General features: G+C 49.5%; 3 protein-coding genes across 3 annotated transcripts; 2 read left to right on the top strand and 1 right to left on the bottom strand.

Moving 5' to 3' along the window:
* Window positions 1-9,263: 9,263 nt before the first annotated feature.
* LOC120658535 (protein EFFECTOR OF TRANSCRIPTION 2-like) lies at window positions 9,264-12,546 on the top strand. The gene is made up of 3 exons (XM_039936793.1): window positions 9,264-9,524; window positions 9,728-10,096; window positions 10,984-12,546. The coding sequence occupies exons 1-3, from the start codon at window positions 9,426-9,428 to the stop codon at window positions 12,247-12,249; spliced, it is 1,734 nt and encodes a 577-aa protein (XP_039792727.1). The 5' UTR covers window positions 9,264-9,425; the 3' UTR covers window positions 12,250-12,546.
* A 320-nt stretch (window positions 12,547-12,866) lies between these two features.
* LOC120658621 lies at window positions 12,867-13,857 on the top strand. Its single transcript, XM_039936893.1, has one exon. It carries the CDS (start codon window positions 13,000-13,002, stop codon window positions 13,552-13,554), a length of 555 nt encoding a protein of 184 aa, XP_039792827.1. The 5' UTR covers window positions 12,867-12,999; the 3' UTR covers window positions 13,555-13,857.
* Window positions 13,858-14,094: 237 nt separating this feature from the next.
* On the bottom strand, window positions 14,095-20,025 carry LOC120658527 (SUMO-activating enzyme subunit 2-like). Its single transcript, XM_039936784.1, has 11 exons — window positions 19,756-20,025; window positions 19,556-19,645; window positions 18,465-18,548; window positions 18,134-18,352; window positions 17,320-17,421; window positions 16,296-16,739; window positions 15,985-16,214; window positions 15,643-15,736; window positions 15,378-15,560; window positions 15,112-15,209; window positions 14,095-14,797 (listed from the first exon to the last, which is right to left on the bottom strand). Exons 1-11 carry the CDS (start codon window positions 19,771-19,773, stop codon window positions 14,464-14,466), a joined length of 1,896 nt encoding a protein of 631 aa, XP_039792718.1. The 5' UTR covers window positions 19,774-20,025; the 3' UTR covers window positions 14,095-14,463.
* Window positions 20,026-20,810: the final 785 nt, after the last annotated feature.

Genomic DNA, 20,810 nt, shown 5'->3' with positions numbered 1-20,810 from the left:
TCCCAAAGTATATCTTCTCAGGAAGTCGGTCTGAAACCTACTGTTCGCCTTTCCCATGTTCGTGTTTGAAACTCCTCCGAAAACTGAGATTTTTCCAAAACCCCCGACTCCCACCCAGAACTTGTCTAGTTAAAAGCCTAGAACTTTCTTGAAACTTTCTGAAGAAACGTGCCATTGGAAACTCCGGACTGAACCCAACTGCTATACCGTTAGAACGGTAGACCCCGAGTCGCCCTCATATTTGACACGCGAGGATTCAATTCACCTGCCAAAAAGACAACACGTCTTGGACCGGGCCCCCGTCCGTCGGTGAGCACGACAGTCCAGCACTCCACTAGCTCACCTGATTAAGCAAGCGGGTGGGAAAACGGCTAGCCTTTCTGGCCGCCAAGCTCAGCCGAGCCCGGGCCCATGCTCTCACATGCGCCGCAGTGCCGCACCCACGGCGCGACGGAAATGGCCGGCCGGCGAGAGCAGCAGCGGCCGCTTCCTCTCCCCTTCCCCGCATAAGACAGCGGAGGAACGCACGGCGAAGCGCGACGAGGCAACCCGCAACCGCGCCGCGCCGCGTACGTGGCCGCCTGCCTGGCCGCGGCCGGTGGCGCCGCACGCGGAGGGAACGCAGGCCACGACAAGCGCCGCCAGCGCGAGGATTTTCCTTTGGTAAAATTGGTTGTGTAGCATCGCAAGATGACGATTTTAGTAAAATATCATTAAAAGCCTCTGGCTCCGTAAAATACCACTGAAAGTTCGAACGTTACCCGAATGTAGCACTCTGTCAGTTAAGTCAATCAAGCCATCGTCTTCTTCCACAGACCGGCGCTGGAGAAGGCAGAACGTGGCCCCCGTGGGGAAGAATGGCGCCGCCTCTAACGCAACAACGAGCGACACGGCCTCCGCGCGCGAGGAACATGGAGCACACAGATGCCGTCGCGAGCAGGCGCGCCCCGCCGCCGGCGCGAACGCCGTCGCGAGCAGGGCCCATGGCCGGAGCACGCGGATGCCGTCGCGGCGACAGGGGCGAGGTGCTAGGCCTCGGCGCGTGGACGGTATCGCGAGTAGGCACACCCCGCCGCCGGCGCGGACAGTGTCGCGAGCAGGCTGAGACGAAGCGGACGGCGCTCTTGCTCGCGCGCGCTTCCGTCGCCGCCAATCCCCATTTTCGCGCGCTGGCAGAGGAGGCCACCGCCGCGTCGCGGGTGCTGCTGCGGGAGGGCCGCGCCTGCCCGACAGGCGCACTGCGCCTGCCCCTGGCCGCTGGGCCGCCGCCGCGCCTGCGCGTCGGGCCGCCTAAACCAGCAGCTCGCGCAGATCCTGACGCGCTCCTGCTGCACCACCAACACCACGTCTGCCGGCGCCGGCGCCAACGCCAGCGCGGCCCCAGCCTTCGTCAGCCTCGCCCGGGCCGGCGCCGACTCCTCCCCCCCAGCCGGAAGTGCCGCGCCTTCTCGTGCTTCTGCAACCCCTGCACCTACGAGCAACCCACGGTCGAAGGCCTCCCGCGCCGCCGCCGCCGCACCCGGAGCGCATCTCTAGTCCACATATTCGTGGACTGCACCAGCGGGGCCGCGGCCGCCTCCTCGGGCCGGCGCTCGGTGCACTCCGACGCGCCACTATGCAGCGCCTGTCGGTGCCGGCGAGGGACGTCGGGAAGCGGAGCAAGGGCGGCGGCAGGGGCAAGCCAGCGGCGCGGTCCCCGTCGGCGTCGAGGCGGCACCTGTCATCATCCTCCTCGTGAGGCCGCGCGTGGCGGCCCCGGAGCACGCCCGTGACAGCTCACCGCCACCCTGGGACAGCTTGCAAAGCGGAGGGCCGGTGCAAGTGCTTGAGCTGTAGCCATTAAAGTTGTTGCTAGTGTGATTCGTCCTCACCGTCCTCCATGGTGACAGGCCGCCGCGGGATCTCCTGGTCTTGGGGATTTAGGGCCGTGGGTCATTTTGGAGGGTGGCCGGAGGCAGCATCCGCGGGCGCAAAATCGAAGGAAGCTCGCGACGATGCAAAGCGAAGGGGCGAGCGGTGGTCGGCAGCAACAAGGCGACCTCGCTAGCTCCCACGGGTGTAACATCCCAAAAATTCACCAAGATAACTCACGCGCTAAAATGTTTCAAAATTATTGTCATCGTTGAGCTTAAATCATTTTTCCGCCCGATCTCCCAATCTCCCAAAAAAACGGTCCCGACATCCGAATCCATCGCTGTCCCGTCTCCCTGTTCGCTCTTGTCCCGCGCGTCACGCCCGACCAGCGCGCGTGCCCGTGCAGTCGCGATCGTCGCCGCGATCGACGCCGGCGCGATCTCTCTCTATTTCTCTCCCTCTCTTTTTCTTTTTCTTTTTCCCTCCCCTTTTCTTTTCTTTTCTTTTCTTTTTTCCTTTTTTCTTTTTCCCTCTCCCTCTCTCCTTTCTTCCTCGCGCTTGATGTCCGCTCCCGGCCGACCCCACGCGCTTGCTGCCCACGCGCACGCCCCCGCGCGTGCACCACGTGGCCGAGCCACCCGCCGTGCCGCTCGCTGCTCGCCGCTCGCGGCTCGACGCCGCCCCTGGTCCCGCTCGCCTCTACTCCCGGCCCCGCCCGCGCGCGCCAGGCCCCTGCTCCCACGTGCAGTCGCCGCGCCGCCCGTCGCCAAGCAACAGCGCCGCAACTGCTCACCCGTCCCACCACTCGCCGCACCGCACGGCACAGCGCCACCGCCTCGGCGCTCGCGCACGCTGCGAGCAGAGCTCGCACGGCCGCCGCGCATCGACCTCCCCTGCGCCGAGCACCTTCCCAGCTACCGCCCTCCCCGCTACGCACCACCGCCTCCCCTGCTCGCCTCGACGCCCGCACAGCACAGTGCCACCACCGGACCCGCTGCCATTAAAGCTCGACCTAGAGCTCACCGGCCGGCCGTAGCGCTCCCCCACGCCTTACTCCGCCTACAAATAGGCTTCCCGCGCAGCTCATCTCCCCCACGGCCTCCATCGCCGCTCCTAGCTCCCTCTCCAGCCCCCTAGCACCGCCACCGCCATTGCCGCCGCCTCCAGGATGCCGGCCACCGCGGAGCCCCCTCCTCGCTGCGCCCCAGCCCGAGCCAAGGTAGGGGATAGGACCCCCTTGCCTCCCTTCCCCTTTTCCCCAGCTCCGGGTTGCCGCCAAGCTCCGCAGTGGCGTCGCCACGGTCGCCGTCGACCGCCGCCACCCGCCGCCGTGGCCAAGCCCCCACGAGCCACCTCCGCTCGAGCCGCGGTCGGGAATCCACTCCCCGTGTCGCCCTCTTCCTTTTCCCCTCCTCCCGAAGCGCTGTCGAGCCCCAGGCCGCCGCCGGAGCACCGCCCCCTCCCCTGTTCCACGGGAAAGGGGAGGAAGAAGACAGGCACTTTTGCACAAAACCCCCTGCCTTTTCTCTGTTCTGTTAAGAAACCTCCCACCTCTCTAATACTTTTGTAAAATAAATCCTCTCCTTTATTATATTCCAAAATAAATCCTTCCCCCATATAAACATATTTCTAAATAAACCCCTGACCTTTTTCATAATAACCCTAGTATTTTCTAAAATACCAATCAAGCCCCTATCTCCTCAAAAATAATTACAAACAGGTCCCTGACTCCTTATTTAACCCCTAAACCTCTCTGTAACTTATCATTTCATGCCCCAAACAATTTCCGATCGACCTGAAACTTTACCACGCCATTTCTAACATAGTTTTGGCCATGCCATTAGGAAACCACCCAAAAATATTACTTCTATCTCCATATCTTAATTGTTTCCAATTCGAGCTCCACGATAAAATCTTTATTTCTTTTTCTTAATTGGGTGTTTGTTTGTTTACGTCGTAGATCACGGTGTGAACGAGGGAGAACCCGTCGACGAGCGGTACGGCGAGCAAGTGAACGAGAACCAGTTCCACGACCCCGAAGCCGAAGGACAGCACCCCGATCAGGACTTCCCGGAAGGCTTTGAAGACGGCAAGTTCAATCCCGCCTTTTGATGCATATTTTATCACAGTTTTATAAACACAACCCATTAGCCTGTTTTACAAAACTACATATGTTTTGTCTGCTGAAAATATGGTTGGATAGCCACCCCTTGATTTGTTATAACCATTCCTTGACCACTTAGATTAATGTCTGAATGTGATGTGTTTGGATGTTAATCGCTGCTAGAACGTTTAGGACCTTAAACACGATACAACTTGTTTTATAAAGAAAATGCGTGAGTGTTTGTGGGAAGGGAAAATGTGAATTTTTCAAAAGATGAGTATAGACGGGATGGATGGCACTTCTGTGTGAATTGTCAAATGGTGTGCTCATACCCGAGTGGTAGAGCAAGGAAGGGAGATATCCATCTTGTCACAACTAAGGACCGAGTTGGTGTGTCATCTCACCTAACTCCACTATCGTGCAAACCACTCGACCGTTGAATGAGCAATGGCTTAGCATAAACCCCACTAGTTAGTCTGATAGCCATCAGGAGAGCTGAGAGCAACGGGTGACCAAAGAGAAGGGATATGTTCTGTGTGACTTATGCCCCGGTTATACCTCGGTGATAGGTCGATGACCCCTTGGTAGATCCCGTGGTAGTTAGTCAGGTCTAGCTAAGGTGGGTAATGGCTTTGTTGGGATCTGCACCGACACTAAGGTGATCGTGCTGTGGTGCCCCACTTGTGGGTAAAGTTGTACACCTCTGCAGAGTAAGAATATATTCGAATAGCCGTGCCCACGGTATTGGGCGAGTTACGGTGTGGTCACATAACTAGTGTTTCTTCTGGGTGTAAGGATCACCGGAGTGTCCGACCCTAGAGGGGGAGGGGGTGAATAGGGTCGCTAATCGCTTTTTAACCTAGGGCTCAATCTACTTGCAAACGATAAACCTAACACGTCCTACACATGCTAGTTATGACTAAGGTTTATCTATGCAACTCTCTACTTACCCCTAAAAACTTGCAACCTATAGCCAATCCTAATCAAATTAACTAGGAAAGTAAAGGCACACAAGAAAGAGTAAATGCGGAAACGTAATAAGGTAAGTAAAGAGATAAGTGCAAGAGGGATGCAAACTCCCGAGTAGACACGGTCATGTAACGTGGTTCGGCACAAACGCCTACGTCCACGGGACACCGAGGCTCTTCCGATCACCGTCTTGCACTACGCCACCAAGGCGATGCCGGCAAGCAAAGGCAAGTGCGCACAAGACACCGAGTCTAGAGCACCGCCACCGTCTCTCTCGGTCACCCGGCCAAAATCCACTACGGAGCTTCTCCACCAAGGAGGGGGCCTCCTCTTCCCCCGCACAAAGTGTCGTTGCCACTCCACACCAAGACGGAGGGTCACACGACAGATCACAAGTTGCTTGCCGCAGCAAGACTTCTCTCAAGGGAGCTCTCGCAAGAACTAATCCCTAAACAAGCACTAAGCACTCTCACAAGTGTGCTTAAGCCTATATGATGTACAATGAAGCTCTATGGTGGTTGGAGATGTTCTTGGGTGTGTTTGGGATGTTCAGCAACTCCAGCACACTTCAAATGGCCGGGGTGAGGCGTATATATAGGCCACCAAGTCTTGTAGCCGTTGCTCCAACGGTCAGCTGAAAATCTGCTACCACCGGAAGAACCGATGCCTCTTGGCAGGGTAGCGTCGGTTCATCCGGTCACTCACAACATGAAGTAGCCGTTGAAGTCCTGACAGCTGACGCAGAGACCACCGGTTGAACCGATGCAATGCACCGATGCCTCACCGGTTCAACCGGTGCTGAAAGAATCTTCTCCTGGATGCTGACGTCATTACACCGGTGGTATGCACCGATGCACCGTCGGTTGAACCGGTGCTGAAGAAACTTCTTCTGGGCACTTGACATCGTCTCTGGTACAAAGGACGGCCATTGCACCGATGCCCTATTTTGGACCGTCGGTTCAACCGGTGCCTATAGGATGACTTGGCTTCGATTCCCTTCTGCACCAAAGTATCAAGGCGTCGGTTCTTCCGACTACCATCGGATGCTCCGATGCCCTGGCGGAACCCCCGTAGGGGCAGTCCATCGGGCCTTGCTACGCCTATCTTCTCTTTCTCTTTGTCATCACTTGAACCTAAAAGCCTGAGAATGATCATCTTAACAATCATATTAGTCCAAGTGTTGTGTTGTCATTCGATCACCAAAATCACTCGAAATGGCATCAATGGTGCCATGTTCGTTACACTGGGATTGGATGGGTTGGCGTGAGTTGTTTTGGAAAAGTGTCCGGCAATTGTGCCGTGTGCTACGGTGGATGAGGAGTCCGGTAGCAGCTTAAAACTTGGATTTTGTGTGGGTCAACACTACGTGTTACCCAGTACAAGGAAAAACTTGCTTTGAAAATCCTTTCTTTCAAATGAACCCCTGCATAAAAATTTGCTTTCCGCAAAAAAACCCTAGCCTTCTCCTTGACTTACCCTATGCATTATATTCTGTTTATACCCCCTCCGTAGGTGTGGTTAAACTTGTTGATTACGTTTGTACTCACCCCATTCTTAATTTTTACAGAGGAAGATCCAGACTTCGTTCCCGAAGACGTTGAGTAGAGGTTCTGTCCTGCACCCAACCTTGCCTGTGGATAGGGTCACCCGCAGGAAGATCCGTATGGCGCAATACTCTGATGACCCACTCTTCGTAGTTAATATCGTTGTGTGGATGTTAGTTGTTATCCTCGCGATAGTGGCGCTTCACTGCCCACTTCCGCGTAGAGTTGTACGGTGATGTACCATCTGATGTAATAAAAGTGTTATCAGCCTCCTGGGACTGATATTATATCACTTTTAAGTCTTCTCTTTTGAGGGGACACTCCAACGGGCCAGCTAGCATGGAGACGGGACGACCTGGACGGCAGTTAGACGTCGTTTTCTCTTATCGTGACAGAATGATAGATTCAGGTAACGTTTTCAATTTTCAGTGGTATTTTACGGAACCTGATATTTTTAATAATATTTTACTAAAGTCGACATCTTTCCATGCTACACAGCCAATTTTCCCTTTTCCTTTTGTCCGGGCGATTGGTTGGATGGGTGTGTTCGCCTGCCTCCCGCGCGTTCCTGGGAAACCAAACAACGACAGGCAGGTGGCACCGTGCCAGTACGTGCCATGCCACCGCGCCGCCTGCCTGAGAATAGATGGATTGCAAAGCTGGCGCCGCTGGTAGGCATGACAGAAAGGGCTGCGCCGGCTACAGCTAAGAGCAACCCAAAAAAAAAAAAGGGAGAGAGGCAGTGACAGCCGGGTGAAACGTAACAGCTTTGTTACGTTCGTGATCGTTGCCGAGCATCATCGCTCGCCCTGCCTTTTTTGGGCTGCCGCATTGGCCATTGGACAGATAGAGACAGAGACCCATTTTGTCTTCCTCTGTCTCCGTTTAGAAACTCTTCTCGCCTCCGAAACTCCCCAGCCCGGCCAGCCGCGAGCGACGGCGCGCGGAACGAGCATGCTGCAAAGGAACACCTCCTATCGCGACGGAGCACAAGGGGAAGGGCCGTCCTCGTCGCCGTCCGCGGGCAGGTCGCCGTCCGCGAGCAGGTCGCCGTCGGCGAGCAGCAGTACGTGCTCTGAATCGATCGAGCTCCAACGGCAATAATATGTCTCCTGTCCGCGCACCTGTCTCCGTTCACCTGATCGCGTTGCGTTTGCGGCTTTGCGCTACCTGCAGGATCTGCGGGCCCGATGACGCCTCCGGCGGCGGCGGCGGCGGCGCCGTCGCGAGATCCCCCGGAGCCTCCGGCGGCCAAGCGCGGCTTCGTGGTCGGATTGTAAGCTCGAGCTGCGCTGCGGCCTCATCTCATTGGTCAATTTCTTGCTGCTGATCATGAGAAAAGGGATGCGGCATTATTACTGCTGTTCTGATGGCGACACCGTTTCTTCTTGCCGTGTGATGCAGCGTCATGGCGGTGTGCTGTTGCTGCCTAGCCGACGAGATGATCATGTGACACGGGGCGCTTCGTGTCTGTACATTTTCATCAGCGACTGTACATAACAATCCTATGGTAGATTGTACTCTAGGGTTAGGCTGCATTTTCCCGTCGCAGCTACCGTACATTGTGTTCTCGAAATGCAAGCAATGGCCTGCCCTGCTTGCCAGACTTGGATGGAATGGTTCTGCTAGCTAGACCATGTGCTTCGAAATAGAACTACCACGGTTATGGGCTTATGGCACGATTTTCTACCACCGAAACTAAAGGAAAAAAAAACTCGTACTGCTGGCGTAAGAATATACATTTAGATTCAGCGACAAATGCCAAAACTTAAACCAATTGATAGAATGACAAATCCAAGCCACTGTTTAGACTCTCCATTACAAAATGACATATATCATCAAATTTAAGATTTCTCCTCCATAAAAGATGTACTTCGTTAAATGGTCACAACACATTACGTGCAACATCAACTTTAGTACTCCCTCCGTCACATAAAAAGATTGCAACTCTTGCTTCCCGATGAGTCAAACAATTTTAAGTTTGACTAAATTTATATAAAAGTTTGCTAACACTTATGTCTTCAAATAGATTTAGTACAGAAATAATTGCGTGATTAATCTAATGATATGTATTTTGTAACATATATGTTAATATTATTTGTATAAATTTAGTTAAACTTGTAATTATTTGACTTTTTGGGAAGCGAGAGTTGCATTGTGGAACGGAGTACCCAGCTGCCCACCCTCTCTCACTTGTGGCCCTTTTGGCCCCTGCCATTTTGTTATAATGTTGTATCTTATATCGCTCCTCTCACTTGCTCACATTTAGTGGTTAATTATCGTGAATCAATATATTACCATGCATTGTTTGCACAATGATTCAACCCACAATCATCAGATTTAGGAACTGAAACTACTTGAGGTTCAGAGTTTGCCCATTCTAACCAAAGGCATCGTCAACTTTAGCTATCTTCTATCATTCAAACACTTTATCGCCCCATCTATTTCTTGTCATACCTACCCATAAAACATAAGCCTAGGGTCAAAAGTCTAGAGGATTTATCAATTTTCACGAATCTTGATGACAATGGAAGCACACCAAGAGTTTTTTTTAAAAAAAAGAGGGATAGTACTGCTTGACATTGTCAAATTGACAACTCAACGGTTCATAACGAAAAATGTCATGTTTTCCACCGCATTTAATCTGGACAGTGGATCGTCCATCCAACGGCTCACGCGCTGCCCAGCTGTTCGTCAGATAAAACTGGTGGTCCCACCAAAACCACAAGCGCGCTCGTGGTTCATCAAAGCCCGGGCTCGGCTCAGGTCCGACCCACGCCCGTGCACGCACGGCCCGCGCAGTCCAACCAAGGAGCCCGGGATTTTCAAAACACGTCACGAGCCCGCTCCCGGCGGCGATGCCGGACTGCCGGCGGCGCGGCAGCGGCGGCGCTGAGGCCTGAGGGGATCCCGACACCCTCCCGGTCCACCGTGGGAGCAGGCCCGGCCGAGCGATGCCTGCGGCCGCCGCCCCCGCCCCCGCCGTAACCACCAGGCTGAAGCGGGAGGACTGCCCCCGCACCAAGCACGACTCCCTCTTCTCCCCATTGAAGGTGCGCGCTCACCCTCCTCTTCCTCTGTCTGCTCCTGTCGCCGCCACGAGCTGGCCGAGCAGACGATGCGCGCTCCACAGGATCTGGCTCACGGCGCCTGCCTATTTGCCATCTCGCATCGAATTTCGGTGCCCAGCCGGAACATCTTGGGTTCTGATTCGTATCCGATCTGCGCTTCAAGCTCTGACTTCTCCCATTTCCAGGTTCTGGTCGGGCCGTCGGACTGGGAGGACCACTCCGCCGGCAAGGAGGGGGTCCAGAGGTACCGCATCCGGAACCTCCCTGACAACTTCCCCGGTCTCTACGAGCTGGGTGTCGCCGGCGCGTCCGACGAGGGCGCCAGGGCCCGGAGGCGTGATTCGCGAGGCGTCGTCGTGGTGTACCTCGGGCAGGCCGACAGCGTCAGGGCGAGGCTGCAGCAGTATGGCCGCTCGGGGTCGCATCTGGACACTGGGAATTCGCTAGGCTCTGCTGGTAAAGATGAGGCGAATGTGGTCACTGCGGCTGCGGGGCCTGGATTGTTCACAGAAGTGTTCTCCAGAGGCTATTCCATAGTGTTTCGGTGTGCACTGGTGAGTGCTCTTGGTGATCCTTTCCCTTTCTTCGATTTTGGGTGGGTGAACTGTTACTAGTATTGTACGAAATACATTAACATGCCAATTGTGTCTGAATTCTGAACGAGAATCTGGTTTGAAGTTTTCTGAACTGCAAGGATGTCTATGATTTAAATGTCCACAATAGTTGAGTAGCCTCTGATCCATAGTTAGCATTAGATGTTCTGCTGATAAAATAACATTGTGTCTATAATTAAATGTGGTTTATAATTTCCTCAAATTCTTCTGATAAACTTTGCAACATTAACATGTTTCGAAGTGATAAAGAATATGTTTGCTCTTTATATTCATTGCACATTGTTTATTGCTGAATGTACACTTGGCTTCAGTTTTTAATAATCATTCTAGTTCTACCCTTGAATTGTTAGTTGGGTTTGGTGCTCATAATCTTAGCTTGTTTTTATATACAGTAATAACAATACTTCCTCCTAAAGGTTTCTAGTCTTACCTTCACTGCTTACTCCGGTATTACATTCAGAATTGCATTTAACTTCAGTTGACAATATCACTATGCAGTTCCACAAAGCGACTACCTAATTCCAATTCACTTGTTCATGGAACTGTACTTGGATGTAATATTTGTATCATGGCATCTTGTAACTAAAACGGTGTAAGATTTAGACTTAGGATCAAGATGATTCGGTTCCTCTTCCATCACTCTAATGGACGTAGGGAAATCCCTCAATATTTCTTTAGTCGCTTTTAAAAAAACACAGAGAAAGGATCAGTTACGGATTTTCAGTTGCCCTTTTCATCTGTAGCTGTTAACATCGTAATTTCATATTCTCTGAATGCATTAACATTTTTCATTCTTATCTTTCTTTTCTACTATTGGAATCAAATAGATGGATAATAAACAAGAAGCTGAGAAGACTGAGGCACTGTTGCTGAGGGTATTTGATTACGCATGGAACAAGCTTCAGAATGGTGCTTGCCGTCGTGAAGAAATACTGCTCAAGTTAGAACAGGGAGCCGCCAGCCATAGATCATCTCTACTTAGCAGAGTACGCCACATGAAACAAGATATATTTGGAGTAAAAGCGGGTATAAAGATAAAGGGAAGTGGGTCAGTTAACACCTCGCCTGGCATTATGAAAAGTATGCTCCCAAGAGTTCGTACATTTGTTGGTTTCAGGCCTCAGCTAGTTAACTCAGAAGACAGTGGAGGCGAGGCAATTGATATTCCCTCGAAGAAAATATCTGGTATTCCTTGTGGTAACAGACAGGCACATAGAAGGAGGTCCGAAGGGCACAAAGTAAAAAAGATTGATGTCACAAAACGGAGAACTGTACCAATACAAGAATCTAACTCTTTTTGTGGAGTGGTGCTAGAAGATGGTTCTTCTTGCCTGGAGCACCCAGTTGAAGGAAGAAAGAGATGCAGCTCACACAAAGGAAGAAGAGTCAAAGGCAGCCCTAAAAGCTCATCTACTAGCTACCCTTGCCAAGCTGAGATTCCAATACCTCGCCTAACTGAAGCTTTGGACAACTTGGATAGAACACAAGAGGTTATTGAATCCATACCTCACCTAACTGAAGATTTGGACAACTCAGATCGAGCACAAGAAAGTGAAATATTGCCCAAAAATATCTCTGTAACTGTGGAGGAATCTCTAAGACAAAGCAATAGCATCAAAGCAGAAGAGGTGAAAACTAGAGAAGCTCCTACAGAAGATGGAACACATGATGCCTCCCAGGATGCTTGTATCTGTGAAGAGAAGGCTTCCCTTGCTGAACCTGAGTCCCAGGAGCCGCAGCCTTCTGGAAGAATATGGTTTGAGCTGCTCAAGGCACAGAAGAAATCAGCAAGCACGCACGCACCAAGAGGGTCAGGATCTCAGACAAGAATGAGAGATCATGCAACGCCTATCTGTGGAGCAGTGGCAGATAATGGGTCCTGCAAAATGGTGCCAATTGCAGGAAGAAAAGTATGTGTGCAAGACAGTGGTATAGAGGTCGCTGGTGCTTCGTTTTCCAGAAGCTCAGGATGGCCGTGTACATGTGGCGCCCGTACACCAGACGGTTCACCTTGTATGAATAAGCCAATCGAAGGGAGGAAGAGATGTGCATTGCACAAAGGACAACGAGCATCATGCTCCCTTACACAATAAGTTTAACAAACATGACGTTTTTTTCATCCATTTGTTGTTTTCGCGCCACAGCTAGAAAGTTGAAGCGTACAAAGCTGAGGCTCCCCACCACATATGTCAGGCTGTTTCACCCCAGTGATGATTCACCAGTCATATTTCTTTGTTGTTTTGAAGTTCTCCATTCATATTTCTTGTGACCCAAAAACATTACATGTTTTTCGTAACTGTATTTGATCGATTGTAGAGAACTGAGAATTAGTCTCTTATACTGATGTTCGGAACATTGCTCATCAATGAATTTTCATGCCAATTTTTTGATGTTTTGCACTTTAATCAAGGCTGCAGAAATGTGCTATTGGTACCCTTTTTAAGCCTTTCTTTTTTTTTCTTTTTGAAAGTTCACCCAAGCTTTCCTGGAGCATCTACGAGCATGGTGGATTGGTGGTGTTCTGGACCAGGCAAATGTTCTAGCCGTCCAAATTCCACCCAAGCAAGCAATCCTCAATTTGATTGGCTGGATGGCCCTGAGCAATGCCAGATGCAATAATGGAGGTTCTTTAGCCCCGTTTAGGAATCATAAAAAATCCTCGAATTTCGCAGGAATTGAATTGTTCCCTATAAAATCGACGCGTTCGTACGGATGCGAATTTGAAAGCAGCCTCTTCCTCTCTCAGCCCCTCTGCGGCGCATTGGCCACCGGGAAAACACCAGACGGTTACAGCCTTGGCGGCTTGGCCTCGCTCCACCCATCCATCGCCGCGCGCTCACACGATGCTCCAACCCCAGATCCTCGGACCCCCGCGCCTCTCCCTCGCCGACCCTGTCTCCACCGCCATCAGCTGCAACTGTGGCGCCGCCCACGGCGGCGGCCGCAGCCGCCGCCGCGCGAAGCCCAAGCCAATCGCATTCCCGCCGAAGCCCGTGCGCCGCCTCGTTTCCACCTCCCTCCGCCGCCTTCTACCCCGACCGCGCCCCCTCACTGTCGTGCTCCCCGGCGGCGGCGGGTGGTTCAGGTTTGGTAGGAGGAGGAAGACGCCGGCCGAGGACCTCGCGGTGGTCGCGCTCTCCCTGGCGCTTGGCGGTGACAGGCTCGCGGCGCTCGCGGAGGCCTGGAACGCTTCCGGCCTGGGGCAGGCGCTCGGCGTCTGGGCCGAGGTAATGGGGAGGGGGCGGAGGGCGCGACGCGGCGGACTCCGGCGGCTCGCTACGTTCCTGCTCGGGGTCGCGTTCTGCGCGCTCGTCTGCCACCTGAGGGGCGCCTCGCTCTTGAACGGGATCCAGAAGTCCGGCGGCGGCCGGAAGTTGGTTCGGATTTTTCTGCATTGATGAATTTCTTCATTATTTCCTGTTGGTCTGCGTGAGATGCGTTCAAGTTTGAACCAGTTGGAATCGGGCGTCAAGAGTTTTGGACTCTTTTATGCAGATGGATCGTCTTCCCGTTCTAGGGATGCCGATTTTGATGGATGAGGCTTCTCTAACGTGGTCCCTGGCCACCAAAGTTAAATGCCGATTTCCTGTTGTAGCTTGTTCTTGGGGGCAGAACTTGTATAATTGCACTGAATGACAGTGTGGGACGGAAACTAAATTTGTGCTTTTATTATCTGCAAGATGACGCATCATTCTGATTTCTGACTTCCACTGACATTATTTTTGAATTGGTTGTGGTCTACCGTCTACTAGACTAGAACGAGCGTATTTCATTAAAAGATGCCTAATTCGAAAAAAAAAAGAGGCATGATCAATCCGATATCTTCTAACAAGAAGCTGAACAGAAAACGAAGAGCGAGATGACTTCTGAACCACTTCAAAGTTTATTCTCGCAGGTCACTGCCTCACTGGCGCTAAAAATCTCTAAAAAATATTACAGGATCAGAACGGACATCCAGACCCAGGGAATATAACCGTAGTGGTTTCAGAATGAAACCTTAGTGGTTTAACAGGTCAACCTAACTGAACAAAAATCATCACCAACGAAGGAACTTTAGGCTCATGAGATAACTGCTATCTTGCAGCAGGCTGTCAGAACAGCATTAGTTGCTCATGTGCCTAAACACTACAAATTACAATCCTACAAGACAGCATCTAAAAGGCCAAAAAAGCATCCGGGCATTGTTACCAATACCTCAACACCATCAGCCTAGCACATCACCGCATAGGTAAGTTACAAAAGATGTCATGATCAAATAATGTGTTAGCCATGACGCCGCGAGTCAAAAGCTGTTATCTCTGGAGTTGCTATTGCAATCTCTTTTTCTTGCCTTGCTTCGGGTCCTCATCGAGCATAACTATGTCATCATCATCATCTTCAACGACTTGTGCGCTACTGGAACCAACATCAGATTTATTTTGGAGGGCATCAAAATTTTCCTGCGACTCTAGGATTTCATTCAGCTTGCGCTTCATTCCAGGTTTCACTGATAAATCATCAGCTGTACTATCAACGTCATCTGCACTGGATGAAGATGGAACCAATCTTTTATCACCATTACTGGTAATTTGCTTATCCACTGGACCGGACCACCCAGAAAGAACCATTCCATCAGGCTCTTTCTCCTCATCGAACTCATCCCTGCAATGGCCATTAAATAAATGAATATAAGTGCACGTGCAAATGTACAGTTTACAACATACAGTTCCACCTTTGTATATAAAGCATATAAAGTAATTTTGCCGTCAAGTAGATATATCTCAGTTACATATCTGGCATAAGAGGTTTCTTTATTGATTAGTCAAATAAGGCAACAAGTTACATAATAAGAGATGTAGCTCAAATTTCTTTAAAAGAGTGCAATATACACAGAGAAGGCAACAAGATCTTTAAAAAATGGAACCGATGGAAATTATAGGATGCATGGTCAATAGAAAGGGCACAAAAAAAGGAACCTGTGTTTGATGTTGATGCTGCATTTAAGCTCCTGCTGGAAATCCTCGACCGTAAGCTTTGTATCATTTACAACTGGAGCTGGAAGTTCCGCCAAGACCTGCAATAATGTATCAATTACAATGGTCATAAACACAACTAAAGGCTGCAAATAAAAAGAAAACTAACTTAAGAACAAAACTAAGGGTTGCAAACTTCTAAAGAAAAAGAAAGAAAACTTTATTAATACATGCCACAGGGCATATCAATCACTTGGCTTGAACAGTACCTTTTCGAGGTTTAAAGCATAATTTGCAGCCTCATCCGACTCCAAACCTTCACCATCCTCAAAAACAAGTGTGGCACCAACCATTACTAAAGGAAGGTTCATTCCAAGTTTGCTTTTGATAACTTTGTCAATGACTTCCCGGAGCTTTGTTGTCTTAGTATTAACCTCCAGAATAAGTGGGGTCTGTTGCATTCAGTTTTTGTTCATGTCAGTGACGAAGAAACAGATAAATGTGATAATAACAAATCTAGAAAGGCGTAAATACCTCAGAGCAGACATAGCACGATTTATTAGGTTCAAAAGGTTCTACAGGCATCAAGAGCATCTTCCTTGATGGTTGTTCAAGACAATATGTCATTCTGTAAAGTACGAAATGTCAAGTTACAATACTTTTATTTTACCCAAGCCCCAAACAATTAAGCAACTAAATGAAACAAATAACATTATAATGAGAAAGAAAACAAGTTCAAATTGTCTAGAAATTTCACAACATAACTCTTCTGAAGCTAACATAAACAGAAAGCACGCACTTTGGAATGAACAGCAATATTTAAGGTAGAAATTATTGGTGCAAAAAACAATATGACAGATTACGAATGCAGTTTACCTATAGTTCTGATAATCACCCTTTAGCACTTTAATTGCTTCAATGACAATTAGACCAGCTATTATGGCATTGGTAGTTGCCACAGCATGGACTATGTTTCCAGCAACACCTTTAGCTTCAAAAAGGCTATGCGGTGGTATTCCAAAAGAGGAAGCTCTGATATTAGCTGCAGCAGTAACAAACTCAACAGCCAATTGGTCATCCTTGTCGAAAATAAGGTTCCCTATTTCCTGAGACAAAAAATAGAAAAATCTGAAATAGTTTATTTATAAAGAAAAACTCGATGTCATTGAACTAGAATGAATACAGACCTTCTCTCTTTTCTCAAAAATTAATTTCAGAGCCTCCAAGAATACTCTTGAATTGTCAGCAAGACTCCATATCTCTTGTGGATTTCTAAGACCTAGGGACACCATAGCAGATGGTTCGTGCTCCTCATTCTTGTGGTCCCGAGAGGAACCATTTCGCTGAACAGTGTCTTCTGGCAATGCATCTCTGATGTATATTGGGTCTGGCTTTTTCCGATTTTTCCAAGTTTCCTCATTAGCTAAGGCAGTTTCAATGTTGTAGCCAAATACATGATCATATATCCTCTTGGCATATTGCAGGAGATCTTCATCTACATTCCTTTCAAAAACATCAGTTTTTGAACTGCTATCATCATTTGAGCGCACATTAAGATCATTATCCTGGGTTTTATCACCAAATAGTTTTGCAAAAAGCAGGTCCTTCGCCCAAACAATGCAGTGCACAAACTGCAAGGAGATGGAATCTCATTAATGCTAAAATTGAGAACCAATCAGATTTTCTTGTACAATGCACAATAACACAAACTGTAAATGCACAAAGGTCTTATCAAAGTCACCAGGCAAACAGGCTGACATTTAAAATTTAGTCACATTAGAGATGACAAAACAATCGGGAAAAAAAGAGATGACAAAACAAAATATGTGATGCCTGTAAGAGTAATGCACATTTTCACGCATACAGATCATTTTTTTCAATTCTGAGACATGCAACATGACAAGTCATGTCCAACTAAATCCAATAGAACCATTCAATTGAATTCTCTTTCCAGCTTCCATTTAACTTACTTAAATATCTATAAATATGGGGGAATAAGCATTTTTAACATCTGCAAACTATGCCATAAATACTCCTTCCTATATTTATCAATGTTACTGAAAACTGCATTCCACGAGATGTTCACTAACAAAATCTACATGTTAGAAAATTGTCTTGCATGAATACATGAAAACAAAAAAAGAGAGAGGATATACAACATAGTAGTCAGTCCAACAAAAGAAACAAATAAGAAAAAGAAAAGTAAGTAACCTTTGATGGTGTGCTTGTAATTGTGCAGACAGGATATGATTTCGGGACAGGTTTAGGCTGGCATTCATAGCATTCTGTTTTACCCTTGACGTGAACAGTAACCTGCAATATATGAGCGGTAACAAGTAATAAGGAGGGTGTATTGATTTAATCAACATTAGTGGCATATCTTTGGCACAGTTAAGAATGATTATGTAATAACAAAAGTACCTTTAGTAAAGTTAGAATACAGCAGGAAACGTATTATATGTATACTAAGATGCAATGACTAAATGGTACATCCTTCTCTTTCATGTTATATCCTTCATGTTTTCCTATTATTTTATTTATAATCAAACAACAACTTCACACTTGTATACTAAGGCAGAAAGATGAACACATGTAATAAACATTATGGCCGTGTCACTGACAAAACATGCTATATGGTAACAATTCTAAACTGCTGTGCACTGTAGGAGAGAATAGAGATGCGTAATTGATGGATTGTATTAGCCTGAGCCTTGGGGCTGAATATATAGGGGTACATGACTTAGAGGGCAAGAAGCCTCTCCTACAGATCTGGTAGGATACGGATACAATCCTAATCTACCTAATATAGAGATATCCCTAATATACTCTAACATGCACAAAGAAAAGGACACATAACCAGAACCCATAACAATAAGTGGTACTGGCAGATGTAACAAGATACTTGAATATTTGATATGTACAAAAGGTGTCATTTGTACAAATTAAAACCACATACATACTAAAATAATATGAAATAAAGCTGTAAGTTCTAGCACAAGTTAACTGTAGTATACGGACTCCTCACCTGTCCCAAAAAACCAGTAGTACCACTTTCAACCAAAGGAACTTCAGCAGCAAGGCAAAGGCGATTAACATGGCGTCTAGCATCCAAGTTATCAAGACCATTCAGAACCACATTAAATTGCTTGAAGAATTCAACATTGAATTTAGAATCCTTCACATTTGCATGGTATGGTGTTATATTTATATTTGGCCTAAATTTCAAAACAGCATCTCTAGCAACCTGGCAAGACCAATGGGATAAAACAGCATGAGGAAAAAGAATAAGTACCAGGTGAAGACAACAAAGCTATTACAGAAATTACACTGTTACACTAATCATATAGGCAACTTACTTTGGCTTTTGACTGCCCAACATGACTCTGCCGAAACAAAAATTGTCTATTCAGATTGCTAACTTCAATTGTGTCCAGGTCAATCTGCAGAGAAAGATTAAATTATTTGGGTGTACCATCTGAGAGGAAAGAGTCAGATTTATTAGTTCCATCGGCAATAAGGGAACATGACCTTCACAAAGGCATACTTACCAATCTGTCGGAGTTAAGAAGGCGATAAATCCATAATAGTAGCCAATATGATAGATGGCAGAGAAACGAGGAAAATGAACAGATGCAGGAGAATGAATGAGTACTCATTTTATCACCCTGTGTTATGCCAAAATTAATTTAAGGCAAAGTTTATTTTGACAAAAAAAATGGATGCTGTTTTTTGGGATGGGGATGGGGACAAATTCGGAATCACTTTCCCACCTGGTTCTATGCCAAGAGCCAAATGCAGTAAGTTTTGTTGGCTGCGGAATAGCTTTTTTATAAGTCGTATCACAAATTTTGTTCGACCAAGAAAATAACAATAACAAGATTCCTAGACAGCTGCACAAATAATACTCATGGGCACTTGACCATTTTAAACACATTGATTCGTGCAGTTTAGTTGCCTGTACAAGGACTAGAATGTGTCCATTCATAAATAAACTGCTTATAAAATACATTGAACAAAACAGAATTAATGTAACAACTGAAACTTTCCTGAACTTAAAAAAACATAAGCACCAGGACAGGAAAGGATGAGCTTGTTAAGAGCAAGACCGCTAGCATTATTCTAACAAGGAGTGACCTAAAAGGCAATACAGCCCCCAGCAAGCACAGCTGCAAGTAAGAGTACACTCCCCAGCACTACGGTATGTACTCCAGTGGTGCAGCAGATTGCCAGCTTGTGGATTAAACAGTATACGGTCACTTCTCAGCTCTGAGTCAACGCTATCCCTATTACAGATCCCACTACCAGGCGGGTACGACACCAGCCAGCCGCTGTGCCGCCATCTACAGAGGTAACGCGAAAGCCTGGGCCGAGCCGAGCAAGGCAGCAACCCTAGACCCGCAGAGTCGAACAGCAACAAACAGTGAGGAAGCGAGCAGCAGGTACTTACGATGTGTATGTCACTGAATCCGGAGAGCGCGAGCGTCTTGAGCAGCTCGCAGCCAATTCCTCCCGCCCCGACCATCAGCACCTTCGCCTCCTGCATCGCCGCGCCGACACGAACACGCACACCACGAAAACCAACACCGAATCAGCACCGCGCGCATGCGCATCAGAAATCCGACAGGAACGATGGGCCCCGTCACTCACCTTGACGGCCGCGGCCATGGGGGCTCGCGGAAGGGAGCGGCGGCGGGGGTTTTGAGTGAGGTGGGGTTTGGTTGCGGATTGGAATTTGGGGGGAGAGGGAGAGCGGTTTGGGGGGCGAGGGAGGTGAGAGGAGGGAGGGGGCGGCGGGGCTGCGGAAATTGAGGGGGGTGGCCGGGTGGCTGCCTCGCTGGTCGTCCCGTCCCCGGCTCGATCGCGCTTCCCCTCTGGATTCGGGAGGTAGAGGGCAGCGGATCGGACGCGCCGGTTGCCTTCCAGGGCAGCCCTGCTCGCTGCCGCTGGTAGGCTTTAGGACTGCCAATGGTGGGCCCCGTGCGAGAGGTTGGGGTTCGAGGGGTTTCACACGAGCTGGTGTGGCGGCGGCGGCGGCTGTTTGACCTTCGTCAGGAAAAAGTCTACGTGACCCTCTGAACTATACTGTCAGTACACTTAACCCCCCGAATTCAAAAACCAGATGTTTAACCCCCTAAACTTTGGAAAACCGGACGAAACACCCCCTGAGCGGTTTTGGATGGTGGTTTTGCCACCGTGGAAGCCATGTCAGCGCCACCTAGATGCAAACGTGGCGCGGGGCCCACACATCAGTGCCCATCTCTACTTTTCCCTTCCTGCCTTGTCCTTCGATGGACGAGGCGGCTCGCCGACGCAACCTCGGTCTCGGGCGGTGCGAGGCAGCGGGCCGGCCGGGAACGACGCGAGGCGGTGAGCCGGCGGGGGGCCGTGCTGGAGGGAGGTGGCGCGTTGGGCAGCTCCAGCTGGGGCGGCGCGAGGCGGCGGGCCGGCCGGGGGCGGCGTGAGGCGGTGAGCTGGCCGGGGCTGGAGGGAGGCGGTGCGCCGGGCAGCTCCGATGGCGCCGGTGTGAGGCGGCGGGCCGGCCGAGGGCGGCGCGAGGCGGTGAGCTGGCTTGGGCTGGAGGGAGGCAGCGTGTCGGCGCAACCCCTCGTCCGCATCGCCACCCGCCTGGCCCTCCCTCCCGTGCTTCGACTGCCCTTCCTCTGCTCCTCGCCCCTCCGCTCCCTCGCACGCCGGTCGCCGGA

Source organism: Panicum virgatum, chromosome 2N (genome assembly GCF_016808335.1).
Source record: "Panicum virgatum strain AP13 chromosome 2N, P.virgatum_v5, whole genome shotgun sequence".
NCBI lineage: Eukaryota > Viridiplantae > Streptophyta > Magnoliopsida > Poales > Poaceae > Panicum > Panicum virgatum.
The sequence above is the reverse complement of the archived record's forward strand: the minus strand, read 5'-3'. Positions and strand labels throughout refer to the sequence as shown.